The 12171-nt window shown below is 43.4% G+C and overlaps 1 protein-coding gene across 5 annotated transcripts in view; it reads left to right on the top strand.

The window, feature by feature from the left end:
- kank3 (KN motif and ankyrin repeat domains 3) overlaps window positions 1-12171 on the top strand; it is a 30292-nt gene that overhangs the window by 13009 nt on the left and 5112 nt on the right. For 2 of the 5 annotated variants that reach the window (XM_047587072.1, XM_047587073.1), the window contains exons 2-9: window positions 4781-4852; window positions 5770-5858; window positions 6404-8188; window positions 9003-9108; window positions 9319-9543; window positions 9758-9848; window positions 10236-10455; window positions 10717-10859. In XM_047587072.1, coding sequence (XP_047443028.1) covers window positions 5822-5858; window positions 6404-8188; window positions 9003-9108; window positions 9319-9543; window positions 9758-9848; window positions 10236-10455; window positions 10717-10859 — 2607 coding nt within the window. In that variant the 5' untranslated portion in view covers window positions 4781-4852; window positions 5770-5821. Of the gene's footprint in view, window positions 1-562; window positions 904-4780; window positions 4853-5769; window positions 5859-6403; window positions 8189-9002; window positions 9109-9318; window positions 9544-9757; window positions 9849-10235; window positions 10456-10716; window positions 10860-12171 lie in introns of those variants that run through there. The other 3 variants (XM_047587074.1, XM_047587075.1, XM_047587076.1) reach the window with 3 other exon arrangements.

The following is a 12171-nucleotide window of genomic DNA, read 5'->3' on the forward strand; positions in this document are numbered from 1 at the left end:
GCATCATTACAGAGATGTAATGATGTCAGGTAGGTTTGCTCAGTTTGTTTGACCTTCAAATAAACAAGTGGAGAAAACATTTCCAGACAAACTTTTTGATGTTCACTTTGCTTGCCTGCAAAACCTGATTTTTTTTTTTTTCTTAAACGTTAACTGAGTTATGAGTCATTAACTGAAAGTTGTTTCTTTTTTCCAATAATGCATCCAGGAGAATCTGGGAGAATTATTCCACAATTAAAGACCCATAAAGTCGAGCGTTACATAACATTCAAGTGGTTTTAAGCCAGATCGTGTAGAGACATAATGGGATCACTGTGAACCGACTCCAGTGGTGCAGGTCAAACGTATGTGGTCTACACCTCACACACGTCTCATTTCACTGAGCTCTGGCTTCATTCTCTTCACTTGACAATAAATAAAACTTGAAATAAACTTTTGCTTTAAAACTAAATCTAAAAACAAAAAAAAAAGTTAGTTATTAACTTTATGCCTTGGAAGTAAAAGTCACAGACAGAAACCCGACGCTGTTTGCCTTTCAACAATAGATCTCAATACGACGTTGATTAAATTGAGCTGGTATGCCAGCAATGTGTTGACTGAAGCGCCTAGTGTGAACACGGTCTTTGTCTGTGTGCGATCATGTGACGCTGTGTGCGACCTGATATGAGTAGATTACATGTTTGTGTGAATCTATGCGCACACATGCGGCTCTGTGGCGTGTCACATGTTTGGATCCTCATTCGTCGCTGCCTGAGAACGAAGAGTCCTGCAGCAGACCAGTGATCGGCGAATGATCCCAGGTGCCATGTGGCGTCGTGTTCACGAGACGAGTCCAGATGAACGCCCCCCTTTTTGTTGTGTTCAGGACCTCGTGAGTGGACCTTTTGCGATACGTTGTGTTAGGTACGTGCCTATGTGCGTATATGTCTTTACATTTTCTATATTAAGTTACCTGGTTGCTCTGCTGCTTAAACCTAATTTCCAGTCACGTGTCGCTTCTATGCCGTCCAGGCCCTGCACGTTAACGTGATGTGCGTCACTCCAGAAATGTCACTACGCGTCTTGGCGACACACTAATGGCTATAATTGGTCCAAAAATGTTGTTCATGTGTCCCAGCTGCAGAACCTCTGACTTGCTCAGCATCCTACAAACCATTGACTCAGATATCTTCTCTATCTTCTATGGCTTGTTGTCACAGATGCAGGTTTTCCTCAGATTTAGACTGCATTTCTGCACAGGGTTAATGAATATATTAGCGACGTGCCACCGGTGCTCAAAGGTGCGCGCGTGCGTTCGTGTGTCAGAGAGACTCGACAGCGTGGCTCTCAGCTGGTCAGGACTCCGGGTGTAAAGGGAAGGAATGCAGCTTCTCCCTGCAGTCTGTAATTTGCTGTCATCAAATCAGAGAGAAAAACAGCAACACTTGGAGAAGAGCTGAGGAAAGTGTGTGTGTGTGTGTGTGTGTTTGTGGGCTTGCGTTGGGGGGTAGCTGCGGTGCGAGGAGAGAAACGAGTCATGTGAGGAGAGGAGCCTTGAGACAAAGGGGAAGAGAGGAGGTGAAGAAGGGGAGGAAATGTAGGCAGCTGATGGCGATGGCCGAGGAGCAACAAGGGAAGGAGGTGGGGGAGGCGAAGAATGAGAGGAAGACGTGAGGGGCTGAGCGCTGCGGTTGTGCTGTTAATTACGGCTGCGGGTTAAGCAACATAATTGGCTTTGCAACACAATCTGCTCTTCGGGTTTTCGTGAATAAATGCTCTGCGGAGATGGATAAATCTCAGCTTTTAATGAGTGCAGTTTGGCGGTTAAAGTCTGCCTTTTGTCAGGACGGCGCCTCTTGCAGCAGCAGCCGCAGCAGCAGCAGCAGCCGTTTAGTGTTTTCTTGAGTTTCAATTAATCCTGGAAAATGCAGTACTTTTATATAGATGCGGTCGTTCGGAGCGCGTAACCGCCTGGAAACTTTTAGAGCTATTAGGAAGTTATAAGTCTTTGTTATAGTGGAAGCTAAAGTAAAACCTACACAATAAGTTCCTGCGCTAAAAAAAGACCAGAGCTGTTATTCTGTGGTCGTCCTGTCACTTCAACCAACTTGACAGAGGACGAGGAAATACCGAATCAATGAGTCTTTGTGTTGCTGGTTGATTTTATTTGACGTACGTTGGGAAAGCTGAACTCTGACAGAAAAAAGGTTAGAAATAGTAAAAAAAAAAAAAAACTCCATTATTTCTCATCTGATTTCATACATGACAGGGCGCTGTTTATTCTGGTAAAACTCGCTGTTATCGCCCCGTCTTTGTTTAATTTAGTGTTTCGCCTCAAATATGAACGATGCAGTGGAAAGACCTCGGCGTCTGCATGCAGTCACGTTTGTTGATGTGCAGAAAACACGGCGCCCTGTGTTTATATTCTCCAGTAATAATGATGTCGGCCACAGAAACAGGTTTCGTGTTTAAAGATTCTTTCTTTGTTGTCCCTGCTACAAACTATACCAAATTTGGATCTGCACCGACCTGATGCGTGGCTACATTTAAGGATGCAACTGCCCTGTTATATAATATTGAGCATCGGCCCATTCTGGCTTGATCTGACCTTAAATAAACAAAATATCCTCCTTATTCGTATTCTCCTAGGTCACATGTGGACTATAAATAGGGCGGAGAGAGGGCAGCTTGAACCTCGTCTCCGAAAGCTCCAACAGACGGCGAAAACCTGCTCTCTGTAACAGAAAAGGGCTGACTGGGGTTTTTTTTTCAGCTTTTGCACTAACCAATCACCATTAAAACTGAAGAAGAAAAAGAAGTTTTGACAAGACACTACAGCATTTTAACCAACTTGGCTCAGTTGGGTTGGTCCCGATGTCAATCTCTCGATACCGTTCATCACATTCATAGTTATATTTATGTGGAGGTTCATGTCAGGCTGTAATACCGATTTGATGCAGAACCAAAAATCTGGTTGCTCGAATTAGGACCAAAAAAAGCCTGAACAGAAACCGTATTCCAGTAAAAACGAGAGGAGTTACCGAAACTGTAGACGGTCTGGATTATATGTTACGAAAACAGTCAACAGATACACAAGCTACCAGAGAATCATGTGACCTGTTTATAAGCTCTGGTTACCTCGTGTTTATGTCTAAACAAATCCAACACAAACACGCCTCTGGTTCGGTTGAAGCCACGTCCTTTGTGTGCTGCGGCATCACGCTCACTGTGGTCCGGGCCGAGAGTGGAAGCAGACTGAAACGCCGGGGCGGCTACACTCTGATTAATACGTTGTCATCAATAGCACACGGTGCGATTTGTGATAATTAGCAGTGTGTCTGTCTGAATGTTTGAGGGCTTTTCCTCTGACAATGAACCGTGTGTCTGCCTCAGCCTGAGCTGACAAATGATGTGTGTGTGTGTTAATAGGTTATCAGCAGTCAGCCAGCTAGCAGGACAACTGGCGTGTTTCAACAGCATGTGTCAGGAATGTGCTTTAGGCTGCTGGAAGGAGAGTGTGTGTTACTGTATCTGTGCATTTTCGAAAATGCACAAGCCCGTGTTCCTGTTGTGTGTAACTTTCAGCCTCTACCTGCCGCAGTGAAGTTTGTTGCAGGTGGATGCTTCTCTTGTCGTCATCTGAATCTGTCCTTGACCTGATTAAAAAAATAAAAATTAGACATTTTAGACGATGCAACAATCAGTTGACTAATTAACAGGACAGCTCCTTTTTTTTTTGGTGAATTTTTTTGTGATCGTACAAAAAAAAAAAAAAAATCAAAACAAGTTGAGCTTTTCCAGGGAGTATTTCTTGGAAGCAGCTTCCTGCAGTCTTGTGGCGATGGAAGGTCTATTTACCCCATTGCTGTTGCTCTGGAAGTCAGAGATTGAGGTAACGAATGAAATAATATAGAAAGAATTTGGATTTCTGTCCAGAATGTGTTAATACGCACTGTGTGCCTCATGGAAACAACACTGGTTGATAAAGAGCTGGAACGGCTGCTGGGTTTAGATGGGCGCTAGTTTTCTGCTATTAGTCGGCATAAACCATGTAAAAGTTTATTTCTAAAGCACTTTTAAAAACAACCTCGGCCGAACCAAAGTGCTGTACAGGCGTAAAAATGATGATACATGCACTAAATAAAACGGCAATGGAAATAAAATTAGCACAAGTTTAAAAGCAAAACTAAAAAGGATGAAAGAGAAGAAAATGATAAAAAGATAAAGATAAAAGACAGTATTTTATGTAACCACCTCAATAAAATCAGACTGACCCATGAGGAAAAAAAACTGAGGAGTGGTGAAACTTTGGCTCCATTTGTGCCTAATAACCATGTAAAGCTTTGATCTGATTATTTCTGTCTGGTTGGAATAAATAAATAAATGCTCTGTAGGCGTATTTTCCAGATGTGGGGTTAAACATCAGGTGACGTTTCCAGGAGGGAAGGAAACATGGACGTAGCAAAATGAGTGTTTGAAAAAAATAAATAAATCGACGGTACTGGGACAGACCATGTGGGCCAATGTTCTTCTGCTGAACTTATACTCTGATAAGTTTTGCTTCATGTAAACACATGTTTTGTTAGATCATCTAAGTTAAGTTGGAATCTTTTTAATCGGATTAAAGACATATTGTGCGTACAAATGTGGTTTAGGATGTGTACTCCATTTTATTGGAGAATATTATCTCGTTTCGTGTCATCTAAAGCCTGTAGGACAGGGTTCTCACTAATTTAATAAATGTATTATTTACAGTGCGCTCCATGATCTGTCTGACGGTCCCTTCGTTTCTTTTTCACAGGGCTGCGTGGAGCGAGGAGGGAACCGGCCTGAGCTCCAACTGCATGAATCGCGCACTGAGCGGCTGAAAGAGGTAAACTTCTCTTCAACCCATTGTTCCTAAGTCATGTTTGGGTTACAGTTTCCTTCATCCTTCGGAAATTGGTGTCGGATTAAGCAAAGTTTCCAGTAGCTGTTAAAAAAGAATTGGCAGCTGCCCCAGCGGCTCGGGAAGCATTTAATTTTTTCACGAACAAAGCACAAACCTTTTATCGTACTACTTTAGTTTTTAACGTGCTTTACGTTGCATCAGAAGACCGATACAGTGTAGGTCCTTCTCTCGAGTTTCTCTGCCACATGTGTTTGAATAAACAGGGAGAATTACAGAGGTGGATTTCCCAGCCAAGCAGTTTGGTGGCAGGTCTTATGGAGAGCCCTGTGGTTTTTCAGTACAGCTGGATGCTGTGAGCAGCAGCTGTCTTGTGGTTTAAATTTTTTCACACACTTCACCTCTTTGTTGTTGACTTTGTTCTGAGGTTTTTTCCTCTCTCCTCTGTCTTCGCCGTGTGACAGTAAGTGCGGATGATGACAGGCCGAATGTACCTCAGCACCTCTGAGGAGGAAACGTAAACAGGAGATTCACGTAACAAAACCCCGTTTCTTCTGAAGAAGGGGATCCACCTTCTTCTGAATCCAGTCACAGGCTGTCACATGTGCTAACCGGCCGGCCTCTTCAGGCTCTCCTGGACTGACTTTACAGCTACTATAAAGAATCCTCTATGTTCGCCATTATAGCGAAAGCAGGGAGCAAGTTGGACGGTCTAAAAATTACATTATTTTTTATCACAGGCTGCCCCCTAACAAGAAAAACATACAATCACTAAGCAAAACACACTTTTTTTTTTTTTTTTACCATTGGGTTAGAAATGGTGGATGTTTTTAACTGATTATCATGCAGTGTCTTTCCTCTTATGACAAATACTTATTAATGTTATGATTCGTTTCATTCAGCCAGGTGTTGATTTGAAGCTGCATGTGAGCTGGAAGGTCCCCGTCCTGAAAAATGACTCAGTCGGTTCAAGTTAACCCAAAGCTGCCTGGTAAGAAGCTCCGTGATAACGTCACTCTTTGGCATTTTATCTTCAAATGTATTTTTGTAGCGGAAGTAGAAGTTTTAATATTTATGGTGCTTTATCAGATGACATTTGGATGTTGTTACATCCAGTAGTTTTGTCTTTGTTGTCGTGAATAAAAAAAGACTTGTTATAACCTGCCAGCAGAGTGATCTACCACACTGATACAGTCAGATGGTATCACTGCTATTTATGTTGCTTGTACTATAAACAACGACTATACGACAAAACCAGCTCCAATACATGAGATGACTATTTAGTATTTTGTCTCATAGACAATAGAAATTAGCAATAATATCATTATGCTTAAGTTTTTTCATAGGTTTATTTTAAAACCATAGGCAGGTTTTATTCTTTTACGAAGCTGTAATATGTGAATAGCACCATGTGAAGATCAGCTTTCAGATATCTAAGATTAATTTAATACAGGTTTCTTAGGATATACACTGCGGGTTTTGAAGAGCTGGATCCAAGCATGGTTTCAATTAACCAACATGTCCTGTTCCTCTCAGATCTAGGCTCTCCATTCCTTTACTCCGGTCAGGAGGAGGCTGACCAGCCGGCCTCTTACTCTGTCCAGACTCCATACGGCTTCCAGCTGGATCTGGACTTCCTTAAATATGTAGAAGAGATAGAGAGTGGACACAACCTCCGCCGAGCGCCGCTTAGCTCCAGGCGATCCGGACGGGGGCTCAAACTTTCTCAAAGGAGTCCAGGTGTCGGGGGACGAACCAGCGGTTGGACATCCACGGAGTCGCTCGCATCTCCGGCCAGTGAAGATGGCAGAGCTCCTCCACCTCCGCCGCCGCGTAACCGCCTTGGGTCGGCCCCCTGCGAGGGACTTTCTCTTTCGCCTGTGATCCTCTCCAGCGTCCCTCCCCTGTCTGCTGGGCCCAAAGTGCCACCGCCTCCACCGCAACGCAACCCCAGGGTTGAGCGGACCCTTCTGGAGACCAGCCGGCGGCTACAGCAGGAACAAACCCACCAGCACCAGAACGGTGGGCGCTTCCAGCTTGCAGATCCTCCCAAGCTGCACTTACCCTCTCCATCTACCCAGGCTCTGCAGAGTAGCTGGAGTAAACCCAGTCCTCAGACCTCTGGGCGCAGCACTCCAGCTGCTGGCACCGCAATGACCCCGATCCCACCCAGCCAGCTGCAGACGGTTAGAGAGCAGATGGCTACGGCCTTGAAGCAGTTGAAGGAGATGGAAGAAAGAGTAAAGGGTGTTCCTGCGCTTGAGAAAGAGGTGGCCAAGCTTCGAGCAGAGAAAGACATGCTCCTGTTGGCCCTGCAGGAAAAGACGGCGGCCATTGAGGTGGCCCAGCAGAAGCGGCCATGCACAGAGTCTTCTACACAAACTACAGAGGCCCTCCAGACTGGCCAGAGTCGAGTGACGTCACCAAACACGGCCGGACACAAAGGCCTCGGGAAATCTGGCGAACTGAAACGGCTGACGGAGAAATTCGAGGGGAAGGAAGTGAAAGCGCCGGTGTCATCTAAAGTTTTACTGAACGCTCCGGAAAAAGCGGCGGTTCAGAAAAAATCAGTAGCTGTTGGGGAAGATGTGCCGATGGACTCGGTTGTTTGTTACCATAGCCGCGGAATGAAAGACGCGTCTGAGGGCACTAATGTGAATGTTAGCGAGAAATGTACAGGAACAGAAGTGCATCTGGTTCAGGAGGAGGGAATACAGGCCACAGTAGAGACACAGGAGGCTGAAGTGTGGGTCATGGAGTCACTGCTCGGGCTGACCACTGAGACACAGCGGGAGATAGACACCCTGCAGGACACCATTAAATTCCAGCAAGAGGCCATCGTGTCTTTAGAGGATCGACTGAGTGAAGCCGACAAGGACCTGGGAATGCTTAGAGCCAAGATGGAGGAGAAAAGCTCTAAGGTCATGAAGGATAAGGGGGTTCTCGCCAAACCCGACATGACAAATGCCCAGGTAGCGACGTCGACTCCAGTGTTAAAGCACGCTGCAGTTCTGTGTCACCCTCAGGTGACCGATGCCTGTGTAGGTGTAGAGGACAGGGCCAACCAGACTGAACAGGGAACCCAGACTGACGCTGTGGTGGCACCAGCACAACCAGCCCCTGTTGTGATGGTCAGCGCCGAATGCCAGTGGGAGAACTTGTATGAGGAAAAGAGTGAGGGGCAGAAAGTTACCGTGCTGAAGAAGAGACAGCTGACCATTGCTGATTATAAGATCTCACCGGATGAAGAGGTCATCGGTAAGGACGAGACGAAAGAGGGAGAGCAAGGAGAGGAGACTGCAGTCAGTAACACAAAGACAGGTGAGCGCAGAGTGTTTTCACATATACATGGAAAAACATACCTCATCAATAAATCAGGTGAATTCATTACTTAATGGTGGATTTCCATTGTTAATAGTGGCATCAAAATATAGAAAAACAGTAACATTAACTATTTTGTGTTTTATTATTATTGTGTTTTGATGTTTTTCATATAATCCGGTTGGAAATTTCATATTTTTTTGTACTTTTCTCACTGACCTGCTTTAGTTTTTTTTAAGTCTCTTTTTAAAATATGATTAGTTACGCACGTCTTTGAAGTTATTTAAAAATCATGAAAGGAAAAAGCAACTGATCTTGTACCAATCTACCAATCTTGCACTAATTGATTTGAATTTTATCTCTGGATTAATTGGCCACAGTGCAGTGGGCATAAAAAAAACATAACTAATAGCAGAGCAAACACAAGTTGGTTTAAAGTTTTTGGGTGATGCGCGGTGTGGATGAGCAGTGATATGCTGAGATTACGCATGATTTTTTTTGGTTGCCCATTTTAACAAAATGCAGTCAAATCAGAAACCGATATGATGATGTTCATTTGTTTGAAACCAGAATGGTAGCGATGTAGCACCCTGCACAACTGTCCAACCAACAAGAATCTGTTGGGATAGGAACACGTCTACCAACCAAAAGATCTTCTGTGTTTTACAAGCAGCTGAATGAATTAAAAATAGATGTTATAAAGACATAATCCTCCAGCTATAACTTGATTTTGCCGTGGTGGCTGGTGTGTGTGGTATGCTTTCTCTGCTGAACTTTGAAACACTGTTTGAGGCATTTACCCCCTTGGTGGCAGTAGGTTTGCTGAAATCAATCATGAAGAGGAAGGATGGGAGTAACTTAGGCGAGAATCGCACCGCTGGAAAGAAGAGCTTGCAATTTGTTGGTATTCTAAATGGAGGGTAAGTCACAGTAACATGAAGCCTTATTTTTATTTTTACCACAACAGAAATAAAATAAGGGCGACAGATAGTCTAGAGGTCGGAAATAACACTTTGACTGGATAACTAATTTGACAAATAAGAAACAAATACTTTAATCTACCAGAGCCAAGTGTATAAAACGAGACGCTCGTACGTGTCTTCATTTCAGCAAACATTTGCCTCTTCCAGGTATGAATCTACGTCCAGTGAAGATGAGGAAGAGGAGGAGGAAGAAGATGGCAGCTCTTCTGGAGAGAGTGGAGAAGGTGAGTGCTTGGACAGCACAGAGGAGGATGAGGCCGCTTTGGAGGAAGAAACGTCTGAGGAGGAGAGGAACATCAACCTGGATGAGAGCGACACTGATGAAGAAACGCTGAGAGCTGCAGAATATTCGTCTGATGCTGTGAAAGAAAAGTAGGTCATTACTAAGGGAATACACTTTGCTTTGTTTCCGTGTTGATTAATAACAGTTTCAGGTCTCTGGTAGCTGGAGTTACTGTTGTTTTCTGGTTGAAATGTAGTCACCGACGACAAACCATGTACAAAGTCTCGACAAATGAAATCCAGCATGGAGAGCAGTAAAAGTGTGTGTGTGTTTCAACTTGAACCATTTGTATATTTGTCACAGGTTTGAGTTGAGCTCAAAAATGCGTGAAGCCTGCCTCATTCTGAAGAACCACTTGAACGATGACATCCAAACACTGAAGAGTAAAGAAGTGGTGCGTATTTTATTTCCTCCTCAGATGTTTTTATCACCATGTGACACATTTAACTTAATCAAAAGAGAAATGCAAATAATCACATCATAGTAATTTCATTACTTGAAGCTGATGGCGGAAGCTCCGGGATCCTATTTTATTGTTCATGGCGTCAGCAAACACGAATTAAAAACAATGGGGGCCTTATGCAACCATAACAGAGGATTCAATCAAAGAAAAGGTTCAGGAAGTGCGCTAGAGTCGGAGTATCACGGATGAACAAAGAACTTCCCCTAACATTCAGTTAGACTTTGCCAAAATACACAGTTGTTTTTAACTCCCATAACTCGCTGGGATGGATCCGCTTCAAGCGCTGATTAACGGCGTGTGAACTATATGTCACTTCAGCTCTCCAGCACACACATGGTTCAGCTCGAGTGGTTCCGCATCTCCAGTGCCAAAATGGCTCAGCCTTCGCGTGTCTCCGACTACCTGATGGCCTTCTCCGAGGTGTCGTCAGTGCTGCTGGAGCATGTGGTCAACATGACCGATGGCAACGGCAACACAGCCCTTCACTACAGCGTCTCCCACTCCAACTTCGGCGTGGTGGGTCTGCTGCTGGACACAGGTCAGTGGGCAGCACTCGACTGAATGTTACGAAACAAAATCGCTTGTAATCAGTTCTCATGGTTTTTTAATTTTTATTTTAGTATTCTTTATTAGTTTTAATCTTAATCTACATGCAATGAATATTTCACATTGGAAACGTGGATATTTAAAGGTGATAGTGTTGCATTCATTGTAATTTTTGGACTATATTCTCTTGCTAGCCTAGCTAATACCAAGCAAGACAAACTGTGATTAAATATACAATGCGTGTTTCCTGCAGGCGTGTGCTCTGTGGACAAGCAGAACAAGGCTGGCTACACGGCCATCATGCTGGCTGCCCTCTCGACCGTGAAGCTGGAGGAGGACATGGCTGTGGTCAAGAAGCTCTTTAGTCAGGGTAATGTCAACGCCAAGGCCAGCCAGGCAAGTTATCATCAGCTCATCATCACAATGATGACACGCCACTTATGTGTAATGTTAACTTAAGTGCAAGTCGTAAGAGTCCATGTTCCCACAGTGTTTTTTCTATCCATGTCCATGTAATTTTTGGTACGGAAACTGAGCAATGAGCCATATGACAAAACAGCACAAGAACAGCTTCTCTGAATCCGTAACCATTTAAAGGACACAGTCTTGGCTCTGCAGTCTTCGCTAATTGGGTTTAGTCTGATTCGGGGGCATAAAATGACATATAACAAGAAAAACAATAATAAATTCTGGTTTATACAGAATATTTGATGCAGACTTCCTTTACTGACTATTAACTAGGCTTGACTGTTTTCCTGCTGCTTAATCAGGCGTGTTAGTGTGTTTCATATGAAGTTAGGGACTATGTGTTACGTGTGTTATGAGTTAGAGTAGATTTAGCCTAATATAATACACAACTATCACAGCGTGAGAATCTGTTGTCCTTTAAGTAGTTTTATCTCTTTGGATGATCTGATTGGAGCTCTCAAGCTGCCCAGTCCTAGAGCTGAACTCAAAGCATCGCAGAGTACTGCTCCTTGTTATTGTTGCTCTGGGGAATAAAACATGAGGCATGTGATGTAACTTCAGGATCAGGAATTCAAGACACATTATTTTCTGCTGTGCTTTGTTTTTAGTTTAGCTTTCAGAGTGGGGTATTATGTGCAGAATTACACCCACAAAAGTACTTGTTTGATGTGATGTTTTAATTAAATTTGACTTTTAATGCGTTAGATTCAACATTATGCGAATTCATGCACGACATACTCATAAAGTAAATGGTTTCATCCTGATTAAAGAAACAGGGTCATCAAGTTTTAAAGATGGGGGAAAAAAAGTTTGCTTGGATTTTTGCATCATTAGTTACAGATCTACAAACAGAGCATCTGTTTTAAAGTTTAAAGATGAAACTCAACGGTCTGCACTGTTCTGGGAAAGGCCAAAATAAAATAGTTGAGTCAAGTAGGTGAAGTACTGCTTCGTAACAACTGAAACGCTCTTAAGGTGCTCTGCAAAATACCTGTCGCACTGTGGTGGAATGCATTCATCTAAAAATAAATAGCAGCTCTGAAAAAGAGAAGGAATGTGTGGTGTTTGTGTGTAAACACAAAAAGTAAAATGCTATCACTTTCCTTGATAATCTGTTGTTAAGTCAACACTCACATTTTGTTACAGTAAGTGAGTTTTAAAAGAGGTTGTCAATATATATGGTGGCAAAATGTCTCAGTACTTACATAACCAACCAATGTGACACCTCAACACTTGTACT

Source organism: Mugil cephalus, chromosome 6 (assembly GCF_022458985.1).
Source record: "Mugil cephalus isolate CIBA_MC_2020 chromosome 6, CIBA_Mcephalus_1.1, whole genome shotgun sequence".
NCBI classification, from domain to species: Eukaryota; Metazoa; Chordata; class Actinopteri; order Mugiliformes; family Mugilidae; genus Mugil; species Mugil cephalus.